The sequence below is a fragment of the Glycine max genome, chromosome 11 (genome assembly GCF_000004515.6).
Source record: "Glycine max cultivar Williams 82 chromosome 11, Glycine_max_v4.0, whole genome shotgun sequence".
Classification (NCBI taxonomy): domain Eukaryota; kingdom Viridiplantae; phylum Streptophyta; class Magnoliopsida; order Fabales; family Fabaceae; genus Glycine; species Glycine max.
The window spans coordinates 14,863,910-14,877,964 of record NC_038247.2 but is presented as its reverse complement, the minus strand read 5'-3'; the positions used below and the strand labels follow the sequence as shown (position 1 = coordinate 14,877,964).

The window sequence follows — 14,055 nt, the reverse complement described above, 5'->3', positions numbered from 1 at the left end:
GTTCATTAAGTGACACAGACATCTTGTGGGGACAAATTTGTAGTTCATATGTTTCTACAGATATTATTTTCCATCTACATATTTCTTTGGCACATGCTTAGTCCTTAGTGGTGTCTGTACATATGTAGTGCATAACACGAGCATCATTAGTGGTTGTATACACCTTGAGCAATTAATTCCACTATTCATAAATCCACCAAATGAGAAACTAAATCAATTTACGCATTTAATTATCAAATGCTCTAACTCAATTATTGAAAATTATGTATGAATTGTTATAAATTTTTTTATACAAGGTTCGATTCTTTTATATGAACAAAAAATAACCAATTTATGCATTTAATTTGGAGGCACTCTGTTGTAATATTTCAATATAATTTAGTTTGATATCGTAAATTAGAATAGTTTGGAGAGTATGAGTCAAATTCTCTCCACACTCTCAATTAGGTCTTTTAAATTTTTTCCTTTCCTTTTATATGCATTTACACTACTTCTATAATTAGTAAAAAAAAAAAAATTCCCAATCATCTCATTTTTTCCCATTTTATCTTAATTTATAAACTTTATTTTCTTAGCCACCTATTCCTTCTAATCTATCATCTTCTATCTCCGTCTCTGAATTGAATTTTAATAAAAAAAATTTAAAAGACACAGTATAGTTTAAAAGAACATATTATTGCAACTTAATTTTTTTATGGTAAACTAAAATATAATATAGTTTAAATTTAAAAATATTTTGTTTTTTATGATTTTAATTTTAATATAATTTGTATGTTAAAAGTATTTATTTATATAATCTAAATTATAAATATATACAAAAATATTTATAATCTTCAATGCACATACAAAACTACCAATAGAATAAATTATAAGTACTCATATGATAATTATAATACATGACATAAGGAAATTGAGATTTTTATTCTCCTCACTCTCTCAACTAGACACTTCATATATTTTTTTTTTCTTTCTTTTTTCTCTTATGAGTTATGAATTTTTATTTCACACACTACTCACGTGACTATTCAAGATGTTCTTTAATTTTTCAATCATCTCAAACTATCCCACTTTTATCTTTATCTATATATTGTAGTCTTCTCAATCATTTATCTCTTTTAATGTATTCTCAATCTTTTATTTTTAATTCTAAATTGAATTTCAATTTTTCATATGAAATTGTCAATTTTAATTATATCATTTATATATAAAAAATATTTATTTATTATAAATTTAAATATATCCCAACAAACATTTATTTAATTTGTATAATGCATAATAAACTATAGTTACATAACTTGTTTGTTCACGGTTTTTTTTTTTTTTTGTATTATTACTTAGTTAGAAGCGAAAAAAATTAACATGCATGCCAGGGTATAACATGGTTTTTATTTATATTTTTCCTATTAGTTTCATTTATTTTTTTACTGAAATTAGTTTTAAATTATATTGTTTTGTCTTGTATTTCTTGTTTCCAACAGAATAAAGAAAAAGGGAAAAAGAACAGAGAATTAAAACTTCGAATTTTTAGAAAAAGGGTAAATGGGAAAAGGAAAAGTAGTATAGAAACCAAAGGGCAGAAATTATCCTAAGGTTCGAATAGCCAAGGATCAGATTTCGATGAAGATCAACCCCTTCTCTTGCTCTTTGCTTTCTTAAGTCTTCAATCTCATATTCCACTTTCCATAATATAATTATATATATATATATATATATATTATTTATAGAATTTCATCAACAAGAGCGTGACTGTGTGAACTAGTAAACTTCTTTTTTGGTCAAGTGTGTGCTGGAAGGTGGTGGTCGAGGGCGTTTGGTTTATAAATTATACCAGGTCAAGGAGTGGTTAATTTTATGTGGATCTTTATACGTACATGAAGACTGCTAATTAATTTTTATGCATATCAAACACCAAAAAAGAAAAAAAGAAATTGTGGAGGATATAAGATGCAGAGAGGTATAGCTAACATAAGGCGTGAGAGTGTACAACGAAACAAGAAAATTACGCTTGAGCTGTCTATTATTGTTCATAAATACAAGTTAATTAGGCATACTAATTAATTCTGGACATTATTATTATCATTAGGAACTATATAAAACGGACCACACTTTACAATTATATTAATCTCACATCACTCATCACTCATCCACCAGCTGTCTTTTCCAAATATCATAAATTTTATATACCCAAAAAAAAATGACTTGGAAGAAAATGCAGAGAGAACACTCAGACACAACACAGCAGAGCCAGCAAGCAAACTCCAACAAAGTTCCCAACCCCAATCCCCTTTGAAAGCAAAAGGGTGGCTAGCTTTTGCTCCTCATGCCCCGCGATGATAGACACTTTGTCTAGCTAGATAGCACCCTTTTATCTACCATCACACCGTTCTTCTTCTTCTTCTTCTCTTTCTCTTGCCCGTGTGTGTGAGAAGAAACCCAACCTTGTAGCTCTTCCTTTATCAATCATTAATATTAAGGAATATGGTACGGACAACTGAAAAAAAATCGGTTGCTTTAATTTATTCATTTCGCAGCCGAGATAATAGATATAGTATACATATATGATATACCCTTTTGATGCCATCGATTGATTTTTTTTTACTTTATTTTATTCATTTTTCTTCCTTTCTTATAAGATCTTGTGTATAAGTATTTTATCTCTCTCTTCAACAACCCCCTTCCCTCCCTCCAGCTTCGCTAAAGGTTCTCTTTTCTCTTTCTTGCTGGTGTTCATATTTCATGTTTTTTGTTTCATTTTTCATTTGGGGTGTTCCTTTTAAGGTAATTCATCGATCGGATTCATTAACTGAAACTAGTGTGTTTTGGTTGTGTTTTTAGGATCTGTGACTGATGTAGCTTCAAATTAAGGGGCTAATCGAGGTGTTCAGATCAAGACACGCAAACAAGACGAAAAGAAAAGAAGGTTTGATTTGTCTCCGTGACCCGTGTTTTTGCATAGACTTTTGAGAAAGAAAGACTAACTATATATTATTATGAATCATTATCATTTATCATTGTAGCAGGTTTGTTTTTTCTCGTACGGTTATACGAGAAAGAGAATTTTGTTTGAGTGGATATGGCAACGTACTTTCATGGCAGCACTTCAGAAACCCCTTCCTCCGCTGAAGGGTTGCAGACACTTTACCTTATGAATCCAAACTACGTAGTACCGTACTCTGACGCGGCACAACACCCAACGCAAAACATGCTCCTCGTCAATCCCAACAATAACACTAGTAACACTAGTTCCACTTCCACCAACGCGCTCAACCTTGGTAACTTCTCCCACGCGCCGCCACCTCCTTCTCCCAACAACAACCGTGAACACCATCATCATCACCTGACTGGGGTTACCATTCCCTCTTCAAACTTCCTCCTATCCAACGCCGCCGCCGACCCTGCTCGATCGTCGTTCCTCGGGCAACATGAATTCTCCGGTTTCCACAGTAGTGCTGCCGCCACCACAAGCACGGCGGCGGCATCTCGTGGTAACAACTATAACCTATGGGGTTCCATATTTGATCAGTCTGCGTCGAATATCATGACATCAACTACACACACCCCATCTAGTAACATGGGGTGTGTCATCGGTCATTCGACGCAGATTGGTTTCCACAGGCCTAATCATTTGTCATTGAGCCTTTCTTCACAACAAACACCATATAGTTCTCTCTCGGGGGAGACTCATGCTATTTCTCTGGCGAACCGAGGCGGCGGCGGCGATGATATGAGGGGTATGCACAATGGAGTTTCTAGCATGCATAGTGTTTCTTTGGGTTCTAAGTATTTGAAAGCAACACAGGAGCTTCTTGATGAAGTTGTGAATGTGGGCAAGGGAATCTTCAAAGGGGAGGAATCTATGGAAGGGGATAAGAAAGAGAAGATGAAAGGGAATATTGAATCCTCTTCTTGGGTTGGTGATGGTTCGAGCTGTGGAGGAGGGGAGAATAATAATAATAATGATGGAGGCAAACAAGGAGTTGAACTCAGCACAGCACAGAGACAAGAGCTTCAGATGAAGAAGTCAAAACTTGTGACCATGCTAGATGAGGTATATATATAATAGTATGTTTATAAATATACACATGCACGTAATGATTAACTTTCCTCTTAATGATGCTTCGGGATTTGGTATTGATTTCCAAGAATTTATGATTATCGTGCACTAGCTCTACAAATGCATTGGTTTTGATCTTGTGGAAAGTACTAGGGTACTTGAGTATGTTATGGCTTTCTTCCTTGCGGTGCGGTGTGGGTTATGTTGTGTTATGTTATGTCACTTATTCATGAGTCCTGGGCATCGTTGATTTAGTACTTGAATAAAATTTGTATGATTCAGCTTTTGATTGTGGGACTGAGAATGTGACATTGCAAGAGGGACTGTGAAATTGACAGGATTGTCTCTCATTATTATTTGATCTTAGGGGAAAGGAAACTGGTAAGAAAAAAGTCACATTTGGTCCGATGAATGTCAGAGAATAATTTGTTTGGGTTTGGGCCCATTTGGGTCAGTTTGCCGTTTATATCTGAAAGTCTGAACCCATTATTGATGAGTTCACTATTTATATAATAAATTCTTATCACATTTTCTACAATACTATTCGTTTGTCTTCATCGTTAATCATCCAATTGCATATTACTTTTTTTTATTAAAATTTTGTACATTAAAATTTTATTTAAGTAATGATACAAAATCATCTTTTATTTTAAACACATTACTAATATTTGTTATTTTTCTTTATTTTTTTATCATATCATAATTTCTATTATATATCTATTTTTTTAGAGTGTGTTTATTAAAAAAATTTCATTCTATTTATACAATTATTCACTGAGTTAGGAAAAGGGTTAAAACGTAAAAAGTGATAATACACACATGGCTCCAATTTTCCATCTCGAGTACGTCATCTCATGAACCCTCACCACACACACACAACATTTTTTATTCATTGTCAATCACTTAACTACAGCAATGTAATCATGAAACACCTATTTGATACTATTTTTTTTCTCTAATCTCTTTCTTTTTTATCATATCATATCAGTGCTTGTATTTACACTTCTTTCTCCATTTTCTCTCTCTCACAAAATGGTATTCATGCATTTTTATCCAATCTACAAACATATCATAAGCTATAGCAATTATTATTCTAACTGTTGAATGTTATGTTCTGAACTTTTTGCTAGGTGGAGCAAAGGTACCGACAGTATCACCACCAAATGCAAGTTGTGATAACATCATTTGAGCAAGCAGCGGGTGTTGGAGCTGCAAAGTCTTACACAGCCCTTGCGTTAAAGACAATCTCAAAGCAATTTCGGTGTCTCAAAGATGCAATCTCTTCACAAATAAAGACCACGAGCAAAACCTTAGGTGAAGATGATTGCTTGGGAGTTAAGGTAGAAGGTTCGAGGCTTAGGTATGTTGATCATCAACTGAGACAACAACGTGCATTACAACAGCTTGGAATGATCCAACACAATGCTTGGAGGCCCCAAAGAGGCTTGCCTGAACGTGCTGTTTCTGTTCTTCGAGCTTGGCTTTTTGAACATTTCTTGCACCCGTAAGTATTTCATATCCAACAACTAATTACTACTAGCTCTCTCTCTCTCTCTCTCTCTCTCTCTATATATATATATATATATATATTTATAAGGAAAAAAAGGCAAAATAAATTAAGCTTCTCTTATAAACTTATTCATCTTATAAATTAAAATTAGTTATGCATAAACTAATTCATAAAGACTTTCTTTCTTTAATTTCTTTATTGAAAAGTTTATCCAAACTGAAGAGGATTAATACTAATAAATTTTAGGTAAAAGAAAGAATGTATTAGAGAATGTGTGTATATTATTTTTGTTTTTTTAACTCAACTTGAGTTTCTAATTGTGGCCTGCAGTTATCCTAAGGACTCCGATAAGGTTATGCTTGCAAAACAAACTGGACTTACTCGGAGCCAGGTACAATCCATTCCATATATTGATATATGTACTTTTATAGGTGACAATAATATGTAATTGCACACTATGCTATACTTGCACTTCAAGTTAGAAGTCCATTTTCCAATTGATCTCATTGAGAAAGAATTGGTGAGAGTGGGATTAAGTTACATGTATTAGATAAATGGAAAAGGCTTAGATACACTTTTTCAAGTGTTATTTGTGTTGTTCTCCAATTAGAATTAAAGTTTCATCTTGATAATCCATATAATCTTTTAACACAAACCTATATTAGGTAGATTATTGAGATGAAATTCTAATTGGATAACAGTACAAACGACACCTAAAGAATTAAGGAATTGTATCTAAGTTTTGTTTTCTGGAAATATTAAAAAAAATGAAAGGTATGAATGGCTATGGAAGGTTTAAGACGACATTGTTAATTAAGTTCATAATCAGGTGTCTAACTGGTTTATAAATGCCCGAGTTCGGCTATGGAAGCCAATGGTAGAAGAAATGTACTTGGAAGAGGTAAAACAAGAACCAAACAATAGCTCTCAGGATAACACCACAAAAAGATCAAAAGAATCAAGCAAGGAGTTATGGTCAGAAGCTAATGCTACTGCACAGGAATCTGGTGCAATGAGACTTGATCACATCAACATTCTCCAATCAAAAGCAGAAAGCTTCAACAACAACAACAACAACCAAACCACTTCCCCAACAGAGATCTCTAATAATTCCCATAATTCACTCCAATCAGCTGGTTTCCATCTTGCTGACATGCAAAGCCCAAACAAGCCAATTAGAAGCACTTCTGAAATGCAGAACTCTCCAGGTAGCATTCTTTCAGTGGACATGGAAATGAAGCCTCGTCATCATGGAGAGACAAATAATAATACTATTATTACTAGAGAAGGCAACAACAACACAACAAAGTTTGGCATTGAAAGCCATGGTGGTGGTGGTGGTGGTTTTGGAGCATTTCCCAATATGGAAGACATTGGAAGGTTCCATCATCATCATCATCATGTCACTGATCAGCAATCACTGGCTCCTAGGTTTCATGGAAATGGTGTTTCTCTCACTCTTGGACTTCCACACAGCACTGAGAATAATAATAACCTTTCCCTCTCAGGAACTACTCATCAACATGGATTCCTCTCACAGAACATGCACTTGGGAATGAGATCAACAACCAATAATGCGAATAATGAGTTTTGTGGTGCCATCAACACTACTCCACCTTCTAATTCTCACTCAGGCACCAGTTATGAGAGCATTGACATTATTCAAAACAGAAAGAGATTTGCTGCGCAGTTGTTGCGGGATTTCGTGGCCTAAAAGAATTGATAATTAACTAGCTAGCAAGGGTAATTAATCAATGAAGATACCCCATGAAGGAATTGTTTTTTATTTTATTTTTTATGTTGCAATATATCCACAAAACACAATGCAGTTCAGAGTGTTAACTTAGCAGAAAAATAGCAACAGGAGAGAACAAAAAGGAAAAAGAAAAGAAATGGACAAGAATGTGTGATAACTTGCTCCATGTATAAAGATGGAAACTGGTTTAAGATTATGAACTTGCAGAAATTCAGATTTACATGTTCTGAAGTAGTTTAATTCGAGGATTCAAGTTGAGTTGGGGAAGGTGTATTTTTATATATGGTATTGGAAAGTACAGCTAGCTAGGTACATACAAAGATTTGAATGATTTGTTTGGATAGGTAATATATATATTGGATTTCAAGTTATGCCTTAATTACTTTTGCCAAATTAATTATTCATGCACTGCATGTACTTTTTGTTTCCTGTACGTGCATCTGCATTTGCGGTTAATACATGGACGTAGGTGGGGTTGCATGAAAGGCACATGGACGTACATAAATTTTGGATGATTAATTTATTGGATCACATGCATGGGATTTGGATGACTTATTATGCTACTTAGTACTATTTTTTTTATGTGTAACCGACTATCGTATGTAAGCAAATTAAAAGTAAACCTTTATATTAATTTATATTTCTTTAGAATAATTTTGGGATAAAATTTGTTGTCCCTTCAATTTTTAAAAGCATTTTGAACATGTATATACACAAAAAAAAAAGATAAATATTACGTACGAAATAAAAGTAAATATATGATATTAAATACGGTATACTATATATTATTCATTTAAGAATAAGATAACACCATTGCCAAAAACAGATTTTCTTATATAACGACATGACATATTTTTATACGTATACGGTATACTATTATGCATGTAAGAATAAAATAGAATAAGATCAAAGTTACTCCAAGCAGCATAGAACCTCAAGCATCAATGACAATCTCCTTATGTAATTCACCTTTATAAGGACAAAAGAAAAACCTAAAAAATCCTAGGTGATATGAAAATTAAAGAAAATAAACATACAACTAGTTCTAATTAACACAAATAAATGCAAACCTACATGAATAAATATGTTAAACATGGAATAAAATGCAACACATCAAATATGTATACACATAAAAAATCTAAATATTTGTCATGATTTCAAAGTAAAAACGGTATCATTTATACCATTTAATGTATATAATTTAACCTTGTTATCACTATTTTATTTTGTTAATATATAATTTTATAATACAATTGAGAAATTACAATTTAATGTAATGTATAAATTAAAATTAATGTATGTTTGTTGATTGGTGGTTTAACTTCCTTAAGAAAGGTATTTTAATTTCAAGTCTTATAAATAAATAAAAATGTTAAGAGATCTTTATATCCTCTTGACTCAATTTGGATTAGTTAAGATTCATTGTGACTTTCAAATATATATTAAAGGTTTTAAGAAAAAAAAAGTTAAAATCTGCTCCTTGTCATAAATTAATGTACAATTAGTGTTAAATTTATGCAATTTTTTTGTCATAAATTTATGTAATTTAAAACAATATTGTATAACTATAGTATGTTTCTAATACTAATAAACAAACAAATTAAAACAGTAATAAATTATAAATGACTTATATGGAGATACTAAAAGTTTAAACAATTGTACGTCTACTTAATTTACAAAAGCAAGTTATGACTCACCATAGCTAGATTAGAAAGGGATAGTTATGTATACTACGTTTGAAGATTTTAGGGAAAAATACTTTTTAACAAAATTCCAAGAGAATTATGTCTCAATTCAATTCAAGATAGAGAAAACTTTTAAATTTTAGGAATATTCACATAAGGGTTATTTTAATTCACTTAAAGAGACAAATTAAATGAAGACACAAGCCTATAACTTATCAAATGCAAAATCTTGTCTTACATCATTTGACTTATACCTTAAAATTAGAAAAAGCTATGTTTTGAGTTGCATGCAGATTAAAAAAAAAATACATTGTGAGGTAGAACTTCTTCCCTCTCCTCTTTTTAATCTTTTAGATTTTCTCCTTTACCACTTAACATTAGGTCGATAGGAAAACGAATAATATACGATATATATATATATATATATATATATATATATATATATATATATATATATATATATATATATATATATATATATATGAACATTTCAATCAAGTTAGTCTTAAAATTAATTTTATAATTTTAAAGACAAATATTGGTGTAGTTTAAAGCACTAACTAAATATGTTTTTTTTATGGGTTAAGTTGTATGTCAATTAGTGGCATACATTTGTTTGAATATTCAGGAGGGTAGCAATTCTCGTATAACAATTTGATCAGATGAATCAATGGCAAATGCAATTCTTCAAGTCATAATAAAGTTTTGAATTTATGAAGCAATGTTCTCTCTACTAGGGTTAGGGTTTTCTCGTGTTGACTCTTAACTCTTGCATGCTCTCATGGTTGTTGTACCCTTTGTGCCTTTGGCCTTTCTTGATGACGGTTCTTCTCCTCCTCCTTCACCCTCATCACCTCCTCAAAAATCTTTTGCAAAAGTTCTCTCAAATGCATGTGATATACCATTGAGACAACTTCTGGTCCCTTGCTTGAAAGGCGATGCCTTATCCGTTAAGATACCAGAGGATGAATACAAAGCAAGATTGGAGGGATGTAAAAACAATCTTCATGGAAGGTTGAGTCTTTCCAAAGGGGACACTCTACTCAATTATCAATATTTGCACATCAAACTTGAGAAGGTTTGTAAGCCAATGGGTAAATGGCGTATGGTTCCATTAGGGAAAGGTTATTTTGACTTTTCCTTTGCTTGTTTGGAAGATATATGTAGGGTTTTGGCCATGGGTTCTTGGCCTTTAAACCTTGGATCACTCAAACTATTCTGTCATGGTTGTTTCACCCTTTGTGCCTTCAACCTTTCTTGATGACGGTTCTTCTCCTCCCCCTTCACCCTCATCACCTCCTTAGAAATCTTTTGCGAAAGTTCTCTTGAATGCATGTAACATACCATTGAGACAACTTCTGATCCCTTGCTTGAAAGGCGATGCCTTATCCGTTAAGATACCAGAGGATGAATACAAAGCATGATTGGAGGGATGTAAAAACAATCTTCATGGAAGGTTGAGTCTTTCCAAAGGGGACACTCCACTCAATTATCAATATTTGCACATCAAACTTGAGAAGTTTTGTAAGCCCATGGGTAAATGGTGTATGGTTTCATTAGGGAAAGGTTATTTTGATTTTTCCTTTGTTTGTTTGGAAGATATATATAGGGTTTTGGCCATGGGTTATTGGCCTTTAAACCCTAGATCACTCAAACTATTCTCATGGGCATAGGACTTTAATCCAAATAAGGTGAAGCAAACGAACACACAATGTTGGATTAGAATTTTGGGTTGCCTTGGAATATTGTCGTCCCACAATTATATTTTCTATTGCCATGGGGTGGGCACTCCTTTGACTCTCAATGATGCTACCAAATACAATACTTTCGGGAACTTTGCATGCATCCTTGTTGATATTGATCTTGTTAATCATTCGAGAGAAATCCTAGTCAAGTGCCAAAGATTATTTTTTTCTAGACATACTCTATGAAAGGTTGTTGAATTTTTGTCAAAATTGCAACAATATTGGTCACACACATAATAAATGTAGAAAGTTAAAACCCTAGAAGAAAGTTTAGGGAGGCAAAAAGGTCTTTGTGGAGAAACAAAAAGAGCCAATTATTCAAGATGATGGAGTAATCCCACCGGGTCTAAGCTTTGCACAAAAGAATGATTTAGGGGGATCCTTGAAGTATAATCAGGGTGATGATGCACATATATCAAATCTTGATGATAATTGTAAATCTTCAGTTGAGGTTTTTATAGCGTAAAGGGGCATTCAATCTTGTTCTCCTCGTGCTGACTTGCATTAGGCTTTCTCTAATGTTGAGGTAGAGATTGTACCATATACACATGATATTGGTTCACCTCTTGGAGGGGGGCATAGACTTAAATATTTCATCTATACGGTGCCAGTAACTTAAGAATAGGGAGGTACTCAATCTTATGATGAGTCTTTGCATCTAGACTTGCCTTTAGTTGATAGATTTGGAGCAGAAACTCCAGAGTTGAAGGATAATCCCATTGTGCATCAATATTTTGGGATCATAACAAGTAGGTGGGGATATATAGTTGATGATGTTTCCTTATGTGTTGATGTTAATGAAGGAGGCTTATCTCTAGATGGTTTCACAATGGTTCATTCAAAATCCCAACGCAAGAAGCTTCATGGCAACAAAAAGAAGATGGTAGTGGATAGTTACCCTCAAGTCAGACGTTTCTTAATTCAAGACTCTTTCATTTTTTATATTTGTATCTTGTTCAGCCTCGACGGTCGTATTTTCTACTAGGTTCAATGCATCATCCAAACCAGCGACCAGGGTGGTTGCTACTAACCTAGGTAGTGTAACACCCTGAAATTTTGATAACTGAAAATCGATGTTTAATGCATTTCTTGCGTTATTTGATTGATTTGGATGAGTTGAGGTGTTGTGTGAATTAGCTATGTGTGATTTCTTGGTGTGAATATTAGGTTATGTGGAGTTTGATAGACCTATGTTGGAATTGTGAGGTTTCAAGTTTTACCCAAACTTGTTTGGGCAAAACCGTGATCCCAAACCCATTAACCGTTGGATCACCTTCAAACTTGAGTTGTAGGTTTGATGACTCATTTCTGCATGTTTTGACCGTTGGGAAATTCCAAATGATATATTTGGACAGCTCGCTTAGCGAGACAAGCACACTAAGCACAATTCCCAACCCGAGGGGGAAATTCGCTTAGCTAGACGAGCACGCTAAGCATAATTCCCAACCCAAGAGGCAAATTCTCTTAACAAGACCAGCGTGCTAAGCACAATTCCAACTTGAGGAGGTAACTCGCTCAACGCAAGAGGTCGCTCTCAATGCCAAAAGTGAAATTTCACTTAGCAAGACGAGATCGTTAAGCGAGATCTACAGATTATAAATACGTCTAACAATGTAAAAATGTGCGTTTTAGCTCTCTCTCTCTCTCTAAACTTCTACCCAAAAACCCTATAACTTTCTTCTCCACCACCCACGACCATCGGTGGCCACCCCGAACCACCGTTGCTTGCTGCTGGACCACCACACGAGGAGGAACACTTTAATCAGAGCAGAATCCTCAGAATCCACCTCAAGGATTCGGTGGAGAAACAAGCTCTCAACTATTCTTTCGTGGTTTCTTTGAGGTAACCATGACTCCTTTGTCTCCTCCTAGTTAGTTTGAGTTTGTTTTAGTATCTCTTGCGATTTAGGTGTCATAATAGGATGTTTTTACGCTTCCTTTAAAAAAAAATCCTTGAAAATGAGAGTTGTAAAAGTTACCTTTTCATAAAATTAATGTTTTTTTTTTCGTAACCTTCATTGAATCTCAATCACATTGGCGTGATCGAAATTTCAAAATGACGTCTCTGTGATGTAGACCCTGAAACACCCCTTAGCTCCTTTAAACTTCACATGGATATTTAACCCTGAATGTTAATATTAACCTTGTTTTTGAAATATATACTAAATTGCTTTCAATTTGGTATATAGAAATTTGTGTTTGGATCGACAAATATGAACGTGAGAGGCCTCTAAGCGACATAGAAAAGAGCTGACGAAAGGAGTTTATTATTGATTTATGGCTCTTAATACCATAATTGGGGTCAAGGAACCCAATTATGGGGATGTATGTTTGTCCCTGTGCATGCTGACACTACTAGAAAAAACATTTTTTACAACGGCAAAATGACAACGATTCTTCAAGAACCATCTTAGTATATAAGGTGGTGACAATTTTGTAAATATTAAGTTTTTTTAATGAAAACGGTTTAAAAAAAACATCTTAAAAACTACCATTCTTACACGGTTTTGAAAAAACCGTCTTAGAAGTGAGTGTGTTTTTAATTTTTATCTATCCTTCCACTGTCTCATCTTAGAAATTAGGGTTTCTTCACCACAACCTCCCTTCACCCTCCCCACCGAAAAAAAGTTTTTCCTTGCCTCACTCATCTTCTACCTCGCCATCTTCACCAACACCAATCTCCTCTGCCACGCCAACGTCGACACCTTCATCGTCTTCTGATCCCTCACCACTCTTCTTGTTGCCCTCGCCGACACCACCTTTCACAGCCAACCCTGCCTTTACAACCTCACCTCCCTCTCCCTCCTTGTCATCCTCGTTGACGCCTTCGGCTACATCACAATCGACCTCGCCTTCACCATCACTGCCTACTCCTGGAACTTCACCTACCTCATCACCATCACCACCGAGATGGTCCACGTCAAGCACATGGTCATAAGCCTCGACCTCAACACATGGGGTTCTCTCTTATGATGGCTTCTTTTTTCTCCTTCCTCACAGATGAGAACGTCAAGGTTCTCACCGCGTTTAGATCAGGCGGCCTTTTCTACTCTACTGCCTCCCTATCTTGCTTCTTTGGCTTGCTCATTAGTTTCTTCAGGTTCATGGCCAAAAGGGTCATTTTTGTCATCGTGCTCAACGTCGAGGTTCTCACTGCGGTTAGATCCGGTGTGGTGAACAAGTTTTTCAACCCCATTGGGTTGGTTTGTTTGCTTTTTACCATTGTTGGTGGGATTCTTTACCAGTAGTATGTGACTGGGCTAGGGAGTGCTTGTGCTAGTTTTTTTCTCTTGTTTCTTAATTAA

At 34.4% G+C, this 14,055-nt stretch overlaps 1 protein-coding gene and 1 pseudogene across 4 annotated transcripts; both read left to right on the top strand.

Moving 5' to 3' along the window:
* The first annotated feature begins 2,151 nt into the window (after nt 1-2,151).
* Nucleotides 2,152-7,699, top strand: LOC100812360 (BEL1-like homeodomain protein 1). Of its 4 annotated transcripts, none has more exons than XM_006590996.4 (6): nt 2,152-2,481; nt 2,836-2,920; nt 3,021-4,048; nt 5,185-5,558; nt 5,895-5,955; nt 6,394-7,699. In XM_006590996.4, the coding sequence occupies exons 3-6, from the start codon at nt 3,074-3,076 to the stop codon at nt 7,276-7,278; spliced, it is 2,295 nt and encodes a 764-aa protein (XP_006591059.1). In that variant the 5' UTR covers nt 2,152-2,481; nt 2,836-2,920; nt 3,021-3,073; the 3' UTR covers nt 7,279-7,699. The 4 variants fall into 4 exon arrangements, with proteins under 4 accessions (XP_006591059.1, XP_006591060.1, XP_014628598.1 ...); XM_006590997.4 differs by having other exon boundaries at nt 3,018-4,048; XM_014773112.2 differs by lacking the exon at nt 2,152-2,481 and adding an exon at nt 2,510-2,700 and having other exon boundaries at nt 3,018-4,048.
* A 2,087-nt stretch (nt 7,700-9,786) lies between these two features.
* On the top strand, nt 9,787-14,055 carry LOC102670467 (GDP-fucose transporter 1-like; annotated as a pseudogene).